Source organism: Vigna unguiculata, chromosome 2 (assembly GCF_004118075.2).
Source record: "Vigna unguiculata cultivar IT97K-499-35 chromosome 2, ASM411807v1, whole genome shotgun sequence".
Lineage (NCBI taxonomy): Eukaryota > Viridiplantae > Streptophyta > Magnoliopsida > Fabales > Fabaceae > Vigna > Vigna unguiculata.
This window is the reverse complement of record NC_040280.1, coordinates 6983913-7006782: the sequence shown is the minus strand read 5'-3', so window position 1 is coordinate 7006782 and position 22870 is coordinate 6983913. Positions and strand designations below refer to the sequence as shown.

At 31.5% G+C, this 22870-nt stretch overlaps 1 protein-coding gene across 1 annotated transcript; it reads left to right on the top strand.

Annotated features, from left to right (window-relative positions):
- Nucleotides 1-1078: 1078 nt before the first annotated feature.
- Nucleotides 1079-10189, top strand: LOC114167667 (E3 ubiquitin protein ligase RIE1-like). Its single transcript, XM_028052788.1, has 5 exons — nucleotides 1079-2199; nucleotides 5238-5357; nucleotides 8294-8426; nucleotides 8511-8669; nucleotides 9772-10189. The coding sequence occupies exons 1-5, from the start codon at nucleotides 1730-1732 to the stop codon at nucleotides 9931-9933; spliced, it is 1044 nt and encodes a 347-aa protein (XP_027908589.1). The 5' UTR covers nucleotides 1079-1729; the 3' UTR covers nucleotides 9934-10189.
- The last annotated feature ends 12681 nt before the right edge of the window (nucleotides 10190-22870 follow it).

The window sequence follows — 22870 nt, the reverse complement described above, 5'->3', positions numbered from 1 at the left end:
TATAATTGTTTTCATACAAAATACTTAAAATATATACATGATATAGAATATCTTTATCAATGGTAAGAATAGACAATATTAAAGCATAAATTAATATAACAACCAAAATATTAGCTATAAACATCACAAAAGAAAATTATTCAATGAGCATGAAATTTCATTTATTGTTATCAATAGAAATAGAAACAATTATACACATCCATTTTTAGGCTTTGTTGAAACTAATTAAATTATAACCATAAGAAACACATTAGTTCATAAAATGTGTTTTCAGTCTTCAACTCTATATTGTTTTTAATTGTAGAAATGAATACAGATGAGTAATCAAAAAAATATAAATAACAAGATAATATTTTTCTCTCTAAGAATGTTAGAAAATGATTACTCAAATAATACTATTAATAATAAAAATATGAAAATAATATAATAATAATTATTAAATCAATAATAATACTAAGACAATATATAAAACAATGAATATTTAACCAGAGATCAACAATTATAATAACAATAATAAATAAAAGGTAAGGAGTAGAAATATCTTGGGTTGAGACAGGCTTAACGCTATCCTTAGAGAGAAAACGCCCCTACTGCACAAGGCTAAACAAATATATCAATACACAATCATATATGTGTTTCTTATCATATGCGTTTCTCTCCCAAGATACAACAATCCGTCAGATCGATCGAGTGCAGCGAAGGATCTCCGAACCTTATGAACACCACTGTCTTAAAGATAATATAGAGAAGAAAAGAAGAACACTTTTTAGAGAACTCTATTATTGTTTATTGGTTTTGTTGTTTTCTTCCCCATGCACCTAGGTGGTATTTATAGGTAGCAAAAGGAGACAAAGGAGTAAAGAGTAATAAGAATATAGCAGTTAGCCATAAATGACATTAACCCATAAAAGTAGAAGTCTATAAAAACATGAGTAATAGTAAATTTTTTTATTTTAATTATTTATTTTTTAAATTATAATAAAATATTTGTAACAGGGACTTGTGCCTTAGAGAATATCCTAACCACTTCTCAATAAGAGTACCAATATCTCGAGTCCCAACAAAGAGATCCTGGTATATACGTTTGTGAAAGGGTTACGAGCTAACTCATTTAGTGAGTTCCTTGTTAGAAACCTCGCGCTGTTGTTGGCGAAGATCAGGCTTAGAGCCTCAACCCATATTGAGGTTGAAGACGAGATATAAGCGACGACAGGAAAAGCGTGCCACAAACGTTGTATGATCCCGAGACGCCCGTCGTCCGTGGGAAGACGTTGTCCAAGGCGCATTGATAGAAGGTTCGCACCCTACGTCACCCAAGCTTCCACTGCAAGGTGGGAATGTAGGGCGGAGGACATTAAAGATTGTGCACTATCTGGGACCAGAATACAGGCTGAAAGTCTAGCTGATAAAGAAATCGTAAAACATCTTAGGTGGCCTGAACCGACCAACCGAGTTTTGGGCGACCATCGATCATTCTATTCTCATTAAAAAAAATATTCCCCTTCGTTAAATATGACATCTATGTTTGAAAATAATAAAAAAACTAAAATTAGAAAATATTCTTAAAATATATTTTTGAAGAAAGAATTTATGTAAAAATACAGTATAAGCATTTATGTATTTTTGATTCTAATTATGTTTTCAGGTTTTGGTAGAGGTAGTTTTATAGTAAAAAGTTTATATAAAAAAAAAATGAAATAGTGCATTAGGTGAAAAAGGGTGGTCAGCCATGTCATCACCGACAGGCGCGGAGGCGCCGCTGTTCCACAACCGCCACGACGCCGCCCGAGCGCCCGCGCTAGCGGTCCTCCTCGGTCGAGCCGGCGGCCGCCCAGACCCCTCCATGCTGGTGACCGCGGTGTGCGATTTCATCTCGGACTTGATCCACTCTAAGCCGGTGTTGGCCCTCGAGATGTCGTGGAACATGGCCTTCGTGTTTGTCTCGGCCGCGATGCTTGCATGCACCACCAGCGAGCGGCCGAACTCGCCGATCCGTTTGTGGATCGTCGGGTACGTTCTGCTGCGCTTTATGCATGTGGTGCTCCTCTGGCTCACGTACCGGCATCATCGTAGCCGGTGGGAGTCGCACCGTGGCCAGGGGACGCAGGACGTTGAGAGCCAAACCGGCAGCGACGATGATGAGGGTGGCAACGATAGCGACAGCGTCGTGGATGGGAGCTCTGGCAATTCGTCTTGCCGGTGCGTTCAATTCAATTCAATTTTGTTATGTTGAGCTGAGATATTCTGTTTTTGTCGAATTGTTCCTTTTTTTGGATGTTATGTGTTTGATTTTGAATTTTTTAATTTGACATGAGTGGGTTCAGTTCAGTTTTATTAGATTTTAGAGGTTTGATTTTGGTGTTCCTTTTCAATCTATGCATTTTTTTCATTTATTTTTAACTGTTTGGATTCTAGGCTTTTGAGTTTTGACTTTCGAACTCTGAAAAAAAATCATGAATTATGGGGAGCTTTGGGGAATTTAGTGGTGTTATGTTGTGGAGGTAAAGGTAGTTGTTTATGTGCCGGTTTGGTTCAGTAGATATGAAGTTATTCAAGGTACAGTTGGTCAGATGAACATTGAGTTTGTTGTGCATTTGTCATATTTATATACTGCAATTTAAGGTAGTCTAGCAAAGTTATTCTAAGAAATTTTCAAATGTTATGCTTTGGATTATGATTAAGGGTTATGTAATTTTTATGATTGGACTTGATAGAACTGGCATAGTGTCGTGAAGAGGCTCTTCATAACGAAATATGGTTTGCTAGAGGTTGTGAACTGGAAATGTTAAAATGTTTTATTGATTAGTTAGGTTGCCACTCCTCTCAACACCTCTTCCTATTGATCTGATGAGTGAAGGGTCATGAAGGGGGTATGTGCTTGTTTAATATCATAACATGGACAATAGTAGTGATAAAAACTGGTTCAGGTTGAGTGGGCTTGAACATTGTTTATTGATGAAAAGAAAGAACACACAATTTCTTTCCTTAGGAAAACATCCCAAGGTCTTTTTCTATTTTTTCCTTTTGATTTATTGCTTAAGAGAAGAATTAAAAGAGAAGGTTAGTTTCTCCTTTAAGGTTCTCCTTGTATTCATTTTTCTTATTTCCAAGATAGAGGATGTCATTGTTTTCTCCTTAGGACCAGAGAAAATGGTATGTAATTTTTCTTTCTTTAATAAAATGACATTCTTTGCCTATTGTTTGTTTTTCTTCTTTTGTTTTCATATTTTATTTTAGTTGAGTACTTGTGCTAGTAATCCGATTCCGGCATTTCTTGTCCCAAAAATAGTGCTCTGCATTGATGTCCACCAGTAAGCATAACTTGATCAAATCTTGGAATTAATCTTGAAGTCATTTTCTTGATAATTCACCCACAACTCCTGGATCCATCATGCTCTAATACCCTTTGATAGGAACTCGTTTAGCATTTATGCTTTCCAAGCTCTAGGACTTTCTTAGGCACAATACTAACTCTTCAATTGACGAGCCATTCCTCTCGATATCTCTTCTTATTTATAGGCAGCATGCCTTATTTCCTTAATTATTCCAGCTCTCAACTAACTAACTAACTAACTATAATTACTCTGCTAATTAATTTAACTAACTAAAGGGATTGCCTATCAAGTAGGTATGTAGCTGGCCATCTTTTACTACCTAAGCATGGGTTGTAAACTATTTAGAACGTGTATATTATGGATTTAGCATGTATTATTTTATTGATAGTAAATATAGTTTTGTCCCTAACATGGTGTTGAAATGAAAAAGCTTGTCATACCTGTACTGTAGGAATTTGAATATGATATGGCAGTATCCATATGTTTGAAAACATACATATTTTATTGTCTATTTTGGATTGGCTAGAGCTTGCACATGCCAGTACTAGCTTGAGCATCCTCAGCATGAACAAATTACATAGCTATTGAGGACTGTTATGACTTTATATGCTTCTTTAGTGCTAAGGAAGGGTTATTCAGCTGTCTTTCTGATTTGAATTTGATGATGCAAACCCTTTTGTTTAAACTATTAGCCATTGGCAGTATTTGGATTGAATATATATTTTAATTGCTTCATTTTATTTCTACCTAATTTACAAGTTGAATAAAACATAACATGTCTTTCCATTTCCTATTGTTTCAATTTTTTAGTATGCATATTGTATCAGGTACTTGTACCTGTACATTTGAAAAAACTCAGAACTTAATATTTAATGGACTTGGTTTACTGAGGTAAAAGAATCTCTTTGATTCAGAAGAGTAGTGTTCAGTCCTTATTGCCACATTTCATTCATTAATTCACTTTTCGCTCATGTTTGGATGGATTGGTATTTTGTAAAACATAAGATTATTTATGGGCTTGTACATGATAACAAGTTTATTATAGAGTTGTTTTCCTGAAGGAGGTTTTATGTCATGGACTTCTTGAAGATATTGGAGTATGCTATATTTATATAAATTAAGTTCTTTCAACATTAATTGATACAGGAGTGACCAAGACAGCCAATAAAATGTTGATTTCCTTCGTAGTGTGTGAGGATATATAGGCAGTGAACTTTTCACTACTTTACATTGTGGGTATAATTAGCTGTGGGTTTTCATTTATCATGCTGTTCCCCACTCCTCAGGTTAACTGTAGGTTTTCACATGCAATTGCAATTAATTTTCACTATTTCACCCTTTATATCAGCTTTCTGGAATAAAAAAATATGTATTATTGCAATTGTTTATTCTTTTTATTAACTGTGATAGGTTCATCCTTGGGCCTAATTAATATGTGCTAGAGGACTAATTGTTCTTTTTCTGCTGAAAGCTTGAGTACTACTGAGCCTCCAAGCATGGGTAGTTAAAAAATTGTATAAATTTCTTTCACTATTATGTTGTATACTAAACGAGGATTAGTCACAATAGTTGGTAAAAAAATTGTGGTACTAGTAATATCGAAAGAATTTATGGTTTTCATATAGGTTTCAGCAAATGGACCTTCCGTTGATATTTGGCTAGAACTTTTGCCAGAAATGGTGCACTGTGAGGACTAACCACGGCCCACAGGATAGAATTATCATTAACTTTAGGAAAAGGAAATAAGATGTCTGTTCTTATGTTAAATACCCTGGCTGATGAAATATGTTAATCTACTATAGTCTTATATGTTGTACTATATTGTACTTGATACTTCTTTGGATTGTGTTATACAATTAATTAATATTTGATGATACTAATTTTTGAATATTTGCAATACAGGTTCTTAAAACGATGTGAATCATTAATTTCTAGGGTTTCACTCCTTTGGTGGTTAGTGGGCTTTTACTGGGTTGTCTCTGGTGGCGATATACTTCTGCAAGATGCCCCACGATTGTACTGGTGAGCCTTTATTTCAACTTCTAAAGTAATGTTTGTATATTAATTTTGATATTCTGATATCTGTCTATGCATGTTGACTCACATACGGATGACTATATGTTTGGGTACCTGAACAATGCATACACGTGAGATCATTCACCTTTCTGCTTTTGTTTATTGGGTTGGCCGGGGAGGGGAAAGGATGGTGGTGAAGACATGTTCCTTTTTTGAATAACAAAAGGATGGAGATTCCTTTAGAACCTATTGTTTTTAAGAGTCTACTAGCTCCCTTAGCATCTAGTGGCTAATCTTTAGCCATGTGTTCCATTTGATTAATTATACAAGAAGGCAACCTAATGCTACAAAACTCTTGCTCTGGTGGGATTGCACGAAAGGGTCCGACCTTGGTTCTAAATTGAGATTGTGGTCATAGTTGTGGTTATTGCCAACTGTGGCCGAGGCAGTGTAAAATTATTTTTTTGCGAGCATGAAAGCAAAATATAATAATTTTGCAATTACTCTACTTATTTATATATCCTTTATCTGTTGCTGTTGCGGGAGAAACTGTTCAAATGCAGCTGCAGTTGTGAACTGCAATTTATAACCATGGTTCCAATCCATTATTGGGTTGTAGCTGTTAATTAACGAAATTAGAATATAGTATAATTGCAAGTGTGAGAAAATGGAGAGGGTAGTTTATTATCTCGGATGGATAATGAGGTAGGAGTGGCAGGCCTCTTAAAGATCCTCTGACTAAGTTGTATTCTTAGTTTCAACACCCAAGTTGAGCCGCACTCTTAGAGTGGTGAATTGAAATCGAAGCAAATAAGATTTCCATTGACTTTGTTTTTCCTTATTGTTTGTATGATTTAGTCCTCTATTTTCCTTTATTATATAAAATAGAAATATTGAATTAATATTGATTTAAGAGTATTATGTTATAATGTTGCGCATACATGTCTTTAATAGAATTTGCAATATTATTACAAGTCTATTAGTTGTGTATACGAAAGCTCCACGAGTTTATACTGGCTTTCAACAACCTTGGTTATGACAAGGCATCGATATAGGGATACACGGAATTGTCTAAAATTCTAGGTATGGTGTGACCAAGTTAGAAGCCTATGAGATGGAGTAATCCTTTTTGGTGAAAGCAAGAAATAGACTCTTCCTTGACAGAGCCTCTCCTGGATATTAACACAAGTTATTCTGAAAATTATTTCTTATTGATAAAATTTTTAAATCAAACCCTTTAAAAAGATATTCCTAACACTTGTGATAAAATAAAAATAGGGGTAAATTGCACTTACACTTCCGTGATGTCATACTTTTAATAAAGTAACAATTGTACTCCTTATTTTATTTATCTGAAAATCATATAACAATAAGTTAATAAATTTAATCATATATTTTATAGTCATCTATTTACTTTATATTAAAATAATGTTTTCTAAAAACTATAACTTTTATATTTTTACAAGACAATTTATAATTTAGTGACCGTAAATATATATGATAATTTTAATATATATACTATTCAATTTTTTGTTTATAAAAAATTCTTCATTTTTATACTTCAAAACTTCAATTTTTAAATTTCATATTTTTTTTAGGAAAGGGAACTGCAATTTCTCCTAAAAATAAAGAGTTTCCTAACTAATAGGGCCATGCGAAACATGTATTCTAGTTGGTCCTAATTTAAGACCTACTTGATAAAATAAAAATAAAAATTAATGGTTCCTAATTATTAGGGTCTTATCTACAAAATTTCCTAGTTAACAAGATATGGATCTAAAATCAGCATTCTGATATCCAGATCTAGGATAGGTAAAAGGGATACACTGAATTAAATCAAAATTTAAATTTAAAGATATGATAACCCTATTTAGTGGCCCACATCACTGTGATATGTTAGCTTATGTACAATAGGTATTTGTCATTTTTAGTTCATACATGATTATACCAATGGTTGATGATCAAACTTGAAGGAAATAAAGAAAAGAAAAACTGTATTCATATATGTATCCTTTGCCCATATCGGGTAGAATGACTGAATCCATTTTCTCTGCTGAGTTTTTTTGTACTATTTCCTGTTATGCCTTCAAAATACACTATTTTTAGTATATTAAATTTTTTTAATATATGTTAAAATATAAATTCTAGAATGACCATGTCACATAAAGTACATATTTTCTCAGCCCATGTTAGAATGTTGCGAAAAGCATCATTAGTCCTATTAAAAACAATTATTGGCTCTATATGCTTGACTTCTATTTTCATCCACTTTAGGGATATTAAGGAAAATAGAGCTGTATGTAATTATAGTCCTGTTCACTTATAGGTACCAGATGAATCAGTCAATAAAATTTTAATAAAATAAGAGACATTTGGAGGATATCCCTTGGATATATGTATTTAGAAATATGTTATCCAAGGCTTATCATAAATGTATTGGTTTATGGGGTTGTGCCTCATAGCTTGCGAGCATTGTTCAATTCAAATACTTGTATCCGAAATGTATCAATCAATAAATTTTAGTAACTTAAAAGAAAATCACAGGGTACTTCTTGGATATGTATTTAGGAGCCTCATAAGTTTGATATGAATGTGATTCCAATACTTTGCCACTATAAGTATGTGTGCTTGGGGATTCCACATTCAAGACCAAAAAGAATTAAGCGTTACAAATTTTTTTGAATCCCCATCAATCCTAATTTTAAATATTTTTCAATTTAAAAGTTTCAAACACATTTTTATATTGTATTCTTATATTTTATTTCCTATAAAATAATCTTTCAATTAAACCAATATTTTCTTAAAATATTTTTAATTTATACTTTCTTTTACATATATATTCATGAGTATTCGAATTGCTAATTCTTTTTGACACTTTGTTCGCCAAATTTTGTGAATCTTGCTAGCATCAATGACAAAAATCTGTTTTTATAATTCTACAGGTTATCTGTTGTCATTCTGGCATTTGATGTCTGTTTTGTTATCTTTAATGTTGTCATGATGTGCTTGGTTGGTATTGCTCTGTGTTGTTGTTTGCCCGGCATCATTGCTATTCTGTATGGGGTTGCAGGACAGGTATGAATAAAAATACTTTAGACCGACTAAAATATTTTGAAGTTATGAACCTTATGTTTCTCCTATTGTTCTGGAATAACACAGGAAGGTGCGTCAGAAGCAGATCTTAGCATACTTCCAAAATACAGATTTCGAATACTAAGCAATGAGGATAAGCCCAGTGGTGGAGCTGGATCAATGGTTCCCATAGAAACCAGCAGTGCTTACTTGGCAAATGAACGACTGCTTTTACCAGAGGATACGGTACGCTCTTCTCAAATGCTATTTATTTTTGTCTCATATTCCATCACTTCTGTGAAATAGAAATTGCTGGTTATTTGATTTTCTATTTCGGTCAATGCACAAAGATTTGTACCGTGTGGCTCCTTGTACTCGTGTGTGAATCTGGTTAACCAGGGGAAAAAATAATAAATGCAATTCCTACATCTAAGCACTGAAATTGACATTCACAACTTCAAATAGTAGTTCCATGGTTGCGTACTTTGGTCCCTATTTGTGTGCTAATTCCTAAAGTCCATGATATTTTAGAAATTTGGGAATGATGTAGGTTCAAAATTTGAGTTCAAATAGCACCTGAACTCATGGAATGATTATATCTTTTTACCAGAATTTAATGTGTTCAGTTTAGAAAGTACAAAGAGGTTGGGGTAAAAAAATATTTATATGAAAGAAAATAATATACTCATCATGGACTGCTATGAACGAAGTCCAAAAAAATTGAAAACAACTATATTTGAATTTTGCGTAAGAAGTATGTATGAAGCTAAAAAGGAAAAAGGTTGTTAGGAAGTCGTTGTAAGTTTTCGTATGTACGAAGATAACTTATATATAGAGAAAAGCTTTTTACGATTTCAGTTATTTTTCCAAACAACTTATTCTCTAAAAAGATCGCGGAAAAATTTCAGCTTTCCTAAACGTGCTCCAAATAAATATATGCACTCTTATGAGTAAAGGAGGAAGTGTAGAATTTGACATTTATCAAAGATGAAGTCAACAAGGAAATAATAGTAGTTAAGCAAGAGTGCAAAGGAGTTTGTCATTAGGTGCAATTTTTTTGCATATATGGTTTTAGTGAAGATTTTGCTAAACTATTCTTGAAAGAGGGGAATCTAGTTGAAGATGTATGAAGGCTTGAACTCTTCTAGGATGTTGCTTAGCGTCTTTTTGTTATATTATTCAATATTCCTTCTTGTCTATTCCTTACAGAATAAATTTCCTTCATTAGATAAAAGTAATTTACCTTAAAATAGAAAACTTCGTCCGTAGACTGTAAAACTTGGTCTGCTAAGATTCGACTTTCAATTTTCAGGAGACAATTTTATTAATATTTGCTGTTGCTTTTCAGGAATGTTGTATATGCCTCTATTCATACGAAGATGAAGCGGAGCTCCATGCTCTTCCTTGCAATCATCATTTTCATTCTTCATGCATAGTGAAATGGTTGAAAATGAATGCCACTTGTCCTCTTTGCAAATACAATATTCTCAAGGGAAACGAACAAGTGTGACAGAAAGTGAAGGAAGAACTTACCAAGTGCTCACCGGTTATTTTAACAGCTATTGTTTAATATGTATATATACTTTTAAATAGGGGTATCAAAAAGGCTAGTCTGGCTCGATTTGAATTGTCCAAGGTCCGATCTGTCTTTGACCCATAAAAAAGGGGTCAAAGCTGACTGACCTACTAGACAAAAATGGGTAAGAAGTTGTAACCCGTCCCTCTACAAGACAGACTTGCAGGCTGGCCTGTCGGCTCTTTTAATATTTTTAAAATTTTGTAATTATTTTTTTCAATTTATTTTAATTTTTTCAATTTCATTTTTAAAAGTTATTTATATGCATACACATATAAATAAATATTAAAAATATATTTAATCATATAAATATTTTCTATGTTTTTAATTGATTAATTAATATATTTTAATTATATAAATTACAATAATTATTATATTTTAATATTGAATTACTATATTATAATTAACAGTTAAAATTTAATTTATAAGCGATAATTACATATTTTAAAAACATATATTACAAAAAAGTTGGTCTTTTAAATTTTTTTCTATTTTAAATTAGAGAAAAGGTTAACAGGTTAGGACTAACTGATCCTATTTTGTCTGTCAATTTGGCTGAGTTAAGTGGATCAAGTTAGAACAAGTTAGTAAGGTTGATCAAGTTAGAACAAGTTAGTAAGTTATTTTAATATGAGCTACTTTGTCTGAGTTAGGTGGATCAAGTTAAAACAAGTTAGTAAGGTTGATCAAGTTAGAACAAGTTAGTAAGTTATTTTAATATGAGCTACTTTGTCTATTAATTTGGCGAGTTAGGTGGATCAAATTAGAACAAGTTAGTAAGTTATTTTAATATGAGCTACTGCATTGAAAATTTTAATTTGACCTATTGCATTTTGGGCAAGTTGGCTTGTGGGTTGTTGCATGTGGTTTTAAAAAAAACTAGTATGAGACTTGTGCATATGCATTGATTATGATTTTTTTTGTCCTTTTTAATCTATAACCATATATAAGGATGATATATATTTTTGGTGATCTTTTCTTTTTCAATTTTATCCTTTTAATTACTATTTTTAAAAAGTTTTTATTTTATTATAAATTAGAAAAAAGGTTAGCGGGTCAGGGCAAATTGATCCTTTTTTGTCCTACCAATTTGGTGGGTTAGGTGGGTGAGGTCAAAACAAGTCGGTAGGTTGAAAATTTTAATTTGGCCTACTCTATTTTGGGTGACCTAGCCTGTGAGTTGTGGCTTACTTTCACACGTGACTTTAAATTAAAACTAGTATGAGATTCGTGCATATGTGTATATGATTTTTTTGTACTTTTTATCTATAATAATATTTAAGGAGGATATATTTTTTGGTAATCTTTTAAATTATTTTTCATTTTAAATTAGAAAAAAGGCTAGCGTGTCAAGGCAAACTGATCCTCTTTTGGCCTGTCAATTTGGTGGATTAGGCGGATGTGGTCAAAACGATTTAGTAGGTTGAAAATTTTCAATTTGGCCTACTCCATTTTGGGTGAGCTAGCCTTTGGGTTGTGGCTTACTTTCACACGTGTAGTTTTAAAACAAAACTAGTACGAGATTCATGTGTAGATGATAATTTTTGTTGTACTTTTTATCTATACAATATAAAGAGGATATATTTTTTGGTGATATTTTTCTTTTTCAATTTTATCCTTTTAATTACTACTTTTTAAATTTAAATAATTATTCATAATTAAAAAAATCATTTTTATATTTTAGTAACTATTTTTTTGAATTTTCAAATAATTATTCATTATCAAAGAATTATTTACTCTTTTATCATTTTAGTAACTATTTTTCAAGTTTAAATAATTACTTATAATATTATTTACACAATATTATTTATAATATTTTTACCTTAATAAATAAAATTTATTTTTTCTAAAGCTATATTTGTTATTATATATTTATAAACCTTAATAACTGAAATTTATTTTTTCTAATGCTATATTTGTAATTATCTATCTATAAGTATATATATCTTGTTGTATGCTTAATTTTATTCTTTTAATTACTATTTTTAAATTTGAATAATTTATAGATATTTAAATAATTTATTTTATTTAGTGTTTATGCTAGTATATATTTATTAAGAAAATTAATATGATTATAATTTTTTTTGAATAAATAATTTACTTATATATATATATATATATATGTTTAAGTGTTAGAATTATATATAGTTATAATATATTATTCTAAAGAACTTGATAATATGAAAAAAAATTATGAGTATTTTTTTTCTTATATAACAATTTAATTAAAAATAAATAATATTATTTTAATATTGATTTTATGTTAAAATATGAATTACAGAAATAATAATAATAATAATGGATTATACTAAAAGTAATACTAATAATAATAATAATATCAATACAAATAATAACAATAATAGTATAAAAAATAACAATAATAAAATTAAAATATAATATTTGAATATTATTTTGTTTGTTTTAAATTATAAAATTAACATAATAATTGATTAGTGATTACAATTTATAGTTAAATGTTTTAGTTATATATTATAATAAAATAAGATTTGTATATCCAATGTGTTATTAAAGTAAAATGTTGATATATGATGCAAGATCCCTAATAAAATAAATACAATATGAAGTTGAAGTTAAAAACTTTAAATAGAAACATTGTAGATATAAACCATTTAAAACCTTAAAGAATATTGAAAAGGTGTTGGCCACATGGAATTAGAGAAAAAAATAAGTTAAACTTAACAAGTTTTAAACAAATGTAACATGTATATAGGAATAAAATGCAACATATAATGAAATGTAATCCTTATTAAAAAAAAGTTGGAGTAACATAAATCTAAGATTAAAATTTTGAAACAGAAATGAATGTAAATATTGTTATTAATGTAGATATTAATGTAGACATTGACATTATTTAAATTAAATATAACTAATTATGGATGTGTATGCACGACTTTTTTTTGTTTGGAATGAGGTGGATATCAATTTCTTTGTGTTAAATTATAAAATTAACATAATAATTGATTATAATTTAAGGGATTTAATTTGTTTTAAAATATTTTCTAAGAAATTAGATTTGGAGATGTTTATTTGGATATGTTAAACTGTGCCCATATGCATGATTTCATATTTATAGAAACCATCTGGCGAGCCTTCAAAGCCGTCAGGAGACTCATTCTTTTCTGCGTGATTATGGGTTTCTAAAGAGGAATCGCCTGGCAATATGATCTGGCTGTCAAGCGATGCGTGTTTCCCAAACCAGATTTTTGGGTTTTGATGAATGGCCTAGCGGTGATGAACACCCACCAGGCAACAACCGGAAGATTTTCAGAAATCGCCTGGCGGACCTTCAAAGTCGCTAGGAGACTCATCCTTTTCTGCGTGATTATGGGTTCCTAAAGAGGAATCGCCTGATAGCATGATATGGCTGCCAAGCGTCGCGTGTTTCCCAAACCAAATTTCCGGGTTTTTGATGAATGGACTGGCGGTGATGAACACCCGCCAGGTGACACGAGCAACAATGACTCAATTTAGGTGTTTTGGGATTTCTAGGATGTTTATGATAAGTGGAGAACGTGGTTTTAATCATGGATTGATTGAGGGAGGGAAATTATTGTGAAATTACAGTGTGGCGAGGGAATTGAATGGAAGTGGTCAAATGTAAATTTTGGGGTTTGAGAAATTGGGGATTTTAGATTCTAGATCAAATTAATGGGGGAATTTAATAGGATTTCATGTGTTGGAAGTTTAGTGAATGAACTATGAACTTAACCATGGGAATGTAGCCTATTAAGTTGAAAATTCAGAGAAGATGGAATTCAGAACTTGTTAAGGTTTGCAGAGGCAGGGAAAATTCTGGGTTTTCCAGAACTACATGAACCACCTGGCGGCACCAGACCAGAACAATGGGACAATGTGTGCTTGGACACGTAGTGTGGGTTGGGGAGTTTAATCTAGGTTTATTGGAATATTATATAGAGATTGAAAAATGCTAAATACGGGTTTAAAAAGGATAAGTAATTCATAAGGTGGGTCTATGAGAGAATGTTAGGTTATGACTTGGTGTTAATAGATTTGGATGTTATAATAGTGTCTCGGAAGTTAATTACACCAGGATTCTGGGTGATGATGAGGCAGAAGATAATTTTAGGAGTTGGGGATATTATGTGGATTCGCTTAAGTTGAAAGTGCGGTGTAAATATTGGTTAAGGTATAATAGTTATGCTATTTGAAATGGAGTGGAGAATGAGGTAGTATTGCGGGTATAAGAGGTATGAATTTAACAATGGCTTACTGTGATTTAGCAATGATGAACATAAGAAAGTCTAATTATTGGTAAACTTGGGTTGGTGAACCTAAATGGAATAAGGACATTGGTAACAAGTTGAACACATGAGAATTGATGTAATAAACTTGGTTAAGTTCACTGTGGGTTTTGGTACCTAGTTTAGAGTGTGCAATCTACCCTGTGTGCCTGAAAAACCAGTACTGTGCGAGTTACTAGTGTAGCGTTTGGCGGCAATTCTGAACCGCCAGACGATAGCTTTTATTGCAGTGGCTCTGGAAGTGCGTGGTGCCTGGCAGTGAAGGTCGTCCTGCCAGGTGACACATGCAGAAAGTGGCATCACAGGCACTCGGCGCCTGGCGGCACGTGTCCCCCGCTAGGCGGTCTGGAAGCGAGTTTCACTTGGCATATTTGGTGATACCTTAAAGGTTGACTTGCTGGATGTTCCTTAAGTTATGGATCATAACGTATCCCTTGAGTTGTGGCTCGGGATAGGGGTTAAACACGTGACATTCCTTGAGTTGTGGCTCAGAATAACATATCTTGAGTTGTAACTCAAGATGGCGGATGAACACGAGGAACTCTTGAGTTGTGCCTCGTGTTAGCGAGTGTTTCCGGTGTGAGTGTGCAAGTTGTGGCTTGTATGGATGGGTCCAGATAGATTGCCCTCCTTAGTATATGGCTGACGAGTTTGGTAGTCTTGGGACGTTACAAACTATGTTCGTATTGGGAACTCCACTTGGCGTTACAGAGTATGGTTCGTAGCAGGTTTCTCGCACGTGTTCTACAAGTTGTGGCTTGTAGGTGTGGTAGCAAAACATCTTGAGGTATTCATCTAAAGACATAGAGCACGGGAACATGGTGGTGGCCATGTAGTATGGGATCAAAGGATAGAAATCCTTTGATGTGTGTATGTGCTTATATATTTGTTTTATATATATGTTTTATATGCTGTTAGCTCTCCCTATCTACTTGTGTTTGACGATGATCGTGTATGCATTACACGTGAACATATGATGTTGCAGGTGGATCTGGTGAGGCATAGAGCCGGAGCGTGGGCTAGCTTGGGAACAATATATTTCAAAGTTTTATTATTTTGTGAATTTTAAGGATTTTGTAATCGTTTGGATTATTGAACTTGGCTTTTATATTTGGGTTTACAAATTAAGGATTTGAGATACTTTATGATGTCATAAAGTTTTAAAATTCTCGCATTTTTGGGAATTATAGTTATATTAAATGAGGTATTATTATTATTATGTCTTTATTTTATTATTTAAAATCCGTAATATCCGGACGAGATGTTACAAGTGACATGTATACTTCGTCAAGGCTTCCAAGGAGAGTAATGGAAAGTATTGCCATTGGTAAGTTGCTTGTGAGAGTTACAACTCAATTTTCTAAGGTTGAGATCACTAATAATTGTACTATTGTGTGCGATAATAGGTTTTATGTGTATTTGTTTGAGTTTATGGTTTTTTTTAAAGTTATATATATATATATATATATATATATATATATATATATTGAAATCTAAGGTTGAGATCACTAATAATTGTACTATTGTGTGCGATAATAGATTTTATGTGTATTTGTTTGAGTTTATGGTTTTTTTTAAAGTTATATATATATATATATATATATATATATATATATATATATATATTTTGAAATCTAAGGTTTTTATTTGTTTGATGTTACTCACCCACCTTTGTGGTTATAGTTTCCACATATGGTGATTGTATTTTATACGGGAGTAGATGATAATACAGGTGTTGAGGAAGATGCATGACATTAGAGAGAGTGGTCAATATCGAGAGACATTTGGGATAATATTGTAGTTTTAGGTTTTTCCTTTTCAACATAGCTTATGTTTGTAAAGCAATATTTTTTTTGTTTATTGAAATTTTCAATAAAATATAAATAAACTTTTATTTTAAATTGTGGAATTTGTATTAATTATAGATTTTAGAAAGTGAAAAATTAGGATGTTATGCCATATGAAATCAGAGAAAAAACAAAGTCAATACAACTACCAGTAATAATAGTAGTAATAATAATAGTGACAATAATAATAACAATAATAATACGAATAATAATAACATTGTTAGAATTTTTGGGTCATATATATATATATATATATATATATATATATATATATATATTCTTTAAATATGTTAGGACCATTATGTGGTTACTTAAAATTATAAAGTGGTATGTTAATTTTAAAGTTTATAACTAAGGTCATAATTGTTATGAAAGTAATATGCTAATTTGATGAGGGTCATATTGAGAAAGTAAAGCAGTATATAAGGATGAAGATGTAAGACTCGGGAACATAAAATAAAAAAATAAATATTTATTTAATAAATGCAAGGGCAAGAATCCCTAAGTTAATAAATGTGGAAAGAGAAGCAAGGATTAATGGTGGCTCAAGTGGTTGAGCGTGTGGAGTGGTGTTGAGAGGATGTGAGTTGAAGTCTTTTGTATGCCAATTGTTTGTCAATTTAGTTTGTTTTATTGTTTTATGTGTATGCTTGAGACTAGACTAGAGTAGTATGATAAAATCATAAATAAGTATGAATTACCAAGAAACACGAATTGGCTTGATGGTTGTTTATGTACTTGGTAATCAGGAGGTTGTAGGTTTTTATCTTGGCTTTGTAAAATCATAGCATCTTATTTTTCTATGCTTTGGGGCGACTTGAGTAGATGAAGAGGTTAATTGAACTTAATTAGGTATTAAGGACCAAATTAAATAGGATATTTAATTTAATTTAATTCGTTTTTAATTTAGTTTAGTTAGTTTCAGGGTTGCAAAAAGAGGGAGAATAAGAGAATTTCGTGTGGCTACTAATCAGAGGATTTTAATATCCTAAAAATAGAACTTAGGAGAGTGTTAGAAGACTGGAAGGAGTGCTCAAGGGTGGAGATCAAAGGGGAGATCATTTGTGGTGCAAGGAAGGATTCTAAGAGCACTTTTGGAGCTGAAATTCTAAGTTAGGGGAGCTGTCATTTCTTGTTTTAATGATATTATATGCAATTGCGTTATATAATAATGCATGAAAGCCTTCTTCTAAACCAAATTCTTGTATGGTTTAACTTCTTGATGTTTGTTGTATGTGATTTTAGAGAGAGTATGTGTGTGTTTGTGGTTTCCATTGTATTGAATTGTCTTTGTGAATCCATCACTAGTATGATTATTATGATTCTTCTTTTTGGCTTGGCATGATCTTTAGAGCTTTCTTCTATATTAAACACACTGATGATGATGATTATTTATTATTATTATTATTGTTATTATTATTATTATTATTATTATTATTACTATTATTATTATTTATTATTATTATTATTTTTATTATAATAATTATTTTTATTATAATAATTATTTTAATTATTTATATTATTATTATTTTAATTATTATTATTATTATTATTATTAATTTCATTTTATTTTATAATTATAATTATAATTTTTTATTTTATTATTATTGTTATTATTATTGTTATTATTATCATTGTTTTGTTTTATTGATGATTTTATTATGATTATTATTGTTTTATTATGAATGCTTTATTTTATCAATATTATTATTTTATTATTATTGTTTTATCTTATTAGTATTACTGTTTTATTTTTATTATTATTATTTTATTTTATTTTATTATTGTTTTTATTTTTAAAATTTCATTTTATTATTATTATTATTATTATTTATATTATTATTTTTATTTATACTACTATTATTATTATTATTATTATTATTATTCTTATTATTATTATTATTTTCATTTTATTTTATTTTATAATTAATTTTATTATTATTATTATTATTTTATTTTACTATTATTTTATTATTATTGTTATTATTATCATTGTTTTATTTTATTTACAATTTTATTATATTATTATTGTTTTATTATTATTGCTTATTTTATTATTATTTTATCTTATTAGTATTATTGTCTTATTATTATTGTTTCATTTTATTATTATTATTATTTGTTTTTTTTTTGTTTTATTATTATTATTATTATTGTTATTGTTTTTGTTATTTTATTATTATCATTATTACTATTTTATTGTTTGTGCAATATTTTGGAGCAATTGTTATGTGTTCTTCTTGGTTTGTATATTGTTTGGTTGTCCAGGATTGTGTGTTGAGTATAACACTTTGTTTTGATGGTTTTATGTGAATTTATTGTGTTTCTTTAGGATATATGGAAGCAATGATATGGTTGTGTTTTATGTATGACCATGTGATATTGTGTACTTGAGTTCAAATTAAATATATGAAAGTGTATTTACATGTCATGGATTCATGTTTTGTGTCAATTGAGTGTCTTATGTAAATAGATTCATTGGAACCTATTCTAGAGTGCCAAAAACTAGTAAATTACTAGTTACTGGTGTGGCGTCTAGCAGAACGGTGTAAACCGCTAGGAGATAGGCCAGAAAGTGAACTTTGGAGCAAAACCCAAGAGTTGGAGCTTGGCGACGTAACTGGTCCCGCTAGGCGGGGTGTCGTAGAACTGGGCCTGGACCAAAATCCAGTGGGCTGGTGCCCGGCGCGTCAAATGTCTTGCCAAGTGATCTAGAACCAATTTTCACCAAGCAATGCGAACGAGGTGCCAAGCGGTTCTAGGTGCTGAATTGGACTATGAGGAGGATTCTACACAGCTTTGGATGGAGGTTTTGATGCGATGCTTTGTTGGGGGCCCATTTACGAGTGTAACTTGTATTGGGGTAACACGTGGCCACTCGAGGTTGTAACTTGGTGGTTTTGGAAGCCCCGTGGAGTGTGCGAGGTCGTGGCTCGTATGGATGGGTTTCGGAAGATTTCCCTCCTCGGTGTTATCCGACGAGTTTGGTAGTCTTGGGACAAATACGAACTGCGGTTCGTATTAGGGAACTCCACTTGGTGTTATGGATTGTGGCCGTGACAAATTTATTCCTACGTGCGGACTATTAGGTGGTGGCCTGTAGTTGGAGGAGCGAGTAGACACTCGTGGCAACAAAGATCGATCAATGTAATCATCAAAGGGTGTAGAGTCAAGAGGCGTCTAGAGGAAGATTTGAAGGTCAAGGATTAATGGTTGTGGCTTATGAGTCTTAGGAAAAGCAATGCTCTTACCGAGTTTTGGTGAACAGGTAAGGGGTTGCTCTTGCCAGGTTTTGGTGAGCGTGCAAGGGTGGTTGCTTGTAAGTCCTAAGAAAAGTAATGCTCTTATCGGGTTTTGGTGAACAGGTAAGGGTTGCTGCTTGTTCTTCCCAAGAGGCGTTGGGGCGTAGGAAAGAAAATTAGTTGGTTATGAGAGAATAGTATACTATGTGATGAGACTTGGGAGTATTAGAAGTGTTGGAATATTGAATGGTTATTTATTATTTTTTGTAGTGCACTTTTATTCTGTTGAGCTCACCCTATCTGCTTATGTTTGGCGATGATCGTGTAATGCGTTATACATGAGCATATGATGTTGTAAGTGTTGTTGGTGAAGCATAGTTTCGAATAGGGGCTATCTTGAGGAAAAACCTTTATGATGTTTTCTTGTTTTATGGATTGTAAACATTTATCTTACCAGACTCAGAGTTTGTAATCGAAAATTAAAGTTTATGGATTTTGGTTTATTGTGGTATAATAAATGTTTTAAATTTTCCCGCGTTTTGGGAAAATGAATGATCATAAATGTGATTTTATACTTATTCCCTTTTTAATTATTTGAATTAGTAATATCTGGGCGGGATGTTAGAGAAGAATTAGTAAAAGCAGCAGGAGCTTTGGTCCAAAGCAACAATAACTTTGGTCAAAGGCAGCAGAAGCTTTCTTTAAAAGTAGTAGAAGTAATGGCATTGGAAGAAGGGAAGGTGAGGATTGAGAAGTTGGATGGAAATGACTTCAGGTTCTTAAAGATGCAGATAGAGGACTACCTGTATCAAAAGAAGTTGTATCTACCCTTAACAGGGCAGAAGCCGACCGACATGGAGTAGTTACAATGGGAGTTGTTAGATCGGCAGACATTCGGTGTGATCCGGCTGTCATTAGCCAAGACTGTTGCATTCAACATCATGAACGAGAAAACAATCGTAGATTTGATGCAGACGCTATCAAATATGTATGAGAATCCATCTGTAGCCAATAAAGTGTATTTGATTCGTAGGTTAATCAACCTAAAAATGGGTGAAGGTAACTCGGTTACTAATCATATTAGTGAATTTAATACAATTATTGCACAGTTGACATCAGTGCATATAACATTTGATGATGAGGTGAAAGCATTAGTTTTATTATCATCTCTTCTAAAAAGTTGGAGTGTAACTGTTACTGCAGTTAGTAATTCCACAAGTAATAATAAGTTGAAGCTTGATAACATTCGCAACTTGATCTTAAGTGAAGATGTTCACAGGTGTCGTAACCGAGATCGCGGCAGGACAGCGAGAAAAAAAAAGTACAGAGGAGTCGCCACCATAGTTTATTATGGAAAACTATAGAAAAACCTTAAAAGAATGGTCTTCAAAACCAAATTTGGATTCGAGAGTCGGTTGCGTGTGGGAAGGTATTAGCACCCCACAACGCCCGTCTTAAGACGGTTCCTCTTTAATTAAGTGTGCAAAGTAGAATTTGATGCTTAAAATATTTGTTATTCCCCAAAAAATAAAACAAAATAAAAAAACACATACAAAATATTAAAGATTAAAACAAAATTATTTTTTTATTTTTTGGGCCCGACGAGGATTGTACCTCGCTCCTATGTATTTCCATTTGAAAAATCAGGAATAACGTAGTTCTTTGTACAAATATTTGTTGTTTGATATTATTATTTTTTTTAATTTTAAATTTTTCTATATATATATATATATATATATATTATTAATATCAAGAGAATCCGAGATTCTACATGATAAAAGATTTAGTTACCCAACAAATCCGAGATTTGACATGATATTAAAAATAATTTTATAATTTTTTTATTGTTATTAATTTTCTTTTAAGAACAAAAAAGCCTATGAAGAAGTGTTTTGATTACCAAGGAAGTCGCAGACTTGACGTGGTATGCAATACTTATATCAAAGAAATAATATAATTTTTTTTAATTTTATTTATTATTTTTTTGTTTAGAGAGAATTAAAGCCTACGAAAGAAACCTTTTTATTTATCAAGATTAAAATAGAGGGAAAGAGAAAGGTTGAGCACATCAACGACAAACCCAAAATTATCTAACATGAGAACCCCTAACACATTTAATCATACAACCGTTCAAAACGATCATACATTTGATATTATAAGAGAATCATACATAACATTAGGAGCAAAGAGAATTTACGTTAAGGTGACCCCTTTTGCGCGTGCTCTGGTAATAAAAGAAGATAGGGGTTTTTACAATTTTTTTTTTCTGTGTGTCTTGCATTGAAGAAATTTTGTGCTTATATAGGCCCTTTGGGGTACCACTGAGATCCTAGTCTTTAATTATAATAAAATATATGGGGAAAGGAATTGGTCTTATTAAATCGTTGCATAATACAAGATATTGATTGTAATTATTAACAAAATATTCATATTTTCTGTCACATAAAGATTGATTGTGATCAAATCATAACATATTATTCATATAATTGATTCTAATTATTACCAGGAATATTTTTTACTAAATATTAAAATAGTACCATTCTCTAAAAGCATTATTATCGGAAATATTTGTTTCTAATTAAAATAATACCTTCCCAGGTTGACAACGCAAAAAGACATAAGTGGAAATGCAAGATATTTATTCAAATTATTATAAAAAAATATTGCTCCTAATATTATACCCTTCTCTAAAAACAGAAATTATGAAACGTCTTTTTTTGACATGTCATGTGGAGAGTGTAAATAGCAAATAGTGGAGGTGAAAATATGTAAAACATTTGGGCTCATGAAAGGAGTGTGATAATTAAAAATAAATTAGATTCTCCTTCTTTTGGTTTTTTCTTTTTTCCTTTTTTTTTCTTTTTTCCCATGGTAGAATTAAAGTTAAAAAAACTTACCATCAATCAAAACATATTTTTTTATTATATTATTTATTATTATTATTATATTATATATTACTTTTATTATTATTATTTGTTTTTACCAAACAAATGCATTTACCCGGACAAAATTGGGTGTTGACAACAGGAAAAGTTCAGGGGAATCTCCCAGTTCTAATTTTGGTTCAACATTGAGTACTGAAACTAGAGGAAGAAGTAGCTAGAAAAGTCGTAATCAAAGCCGAGACAGATCAAAGTCTAGAGGGAGATCACAACCAAAATTCCAGAATGATATCACTTGTTGGAATTGTCAGAAAAGGGGTTACTTTAGAAATCAACGTAGGGCTCCAAGAAAGCACAACAATAACAACAACAAGAAGCAAGATGATGATCAATCGACAAATGCAGCAACTGATGAAATTGAAGATGCATTATTATTTAGTTTAGATAATTCTATTGACTCATGGATTTTGGACTCAGGTGTGTCATTTCATACTACACCTTCCTTAGAACTATTATCTAACTATGTTTCAGGAAAGTTTGGGAAGGTCTACCTTGCACATGGAAAATCTCTTGATATTATAGGAAGAAGTGATATTAACATCAAAAACTCTAATGGA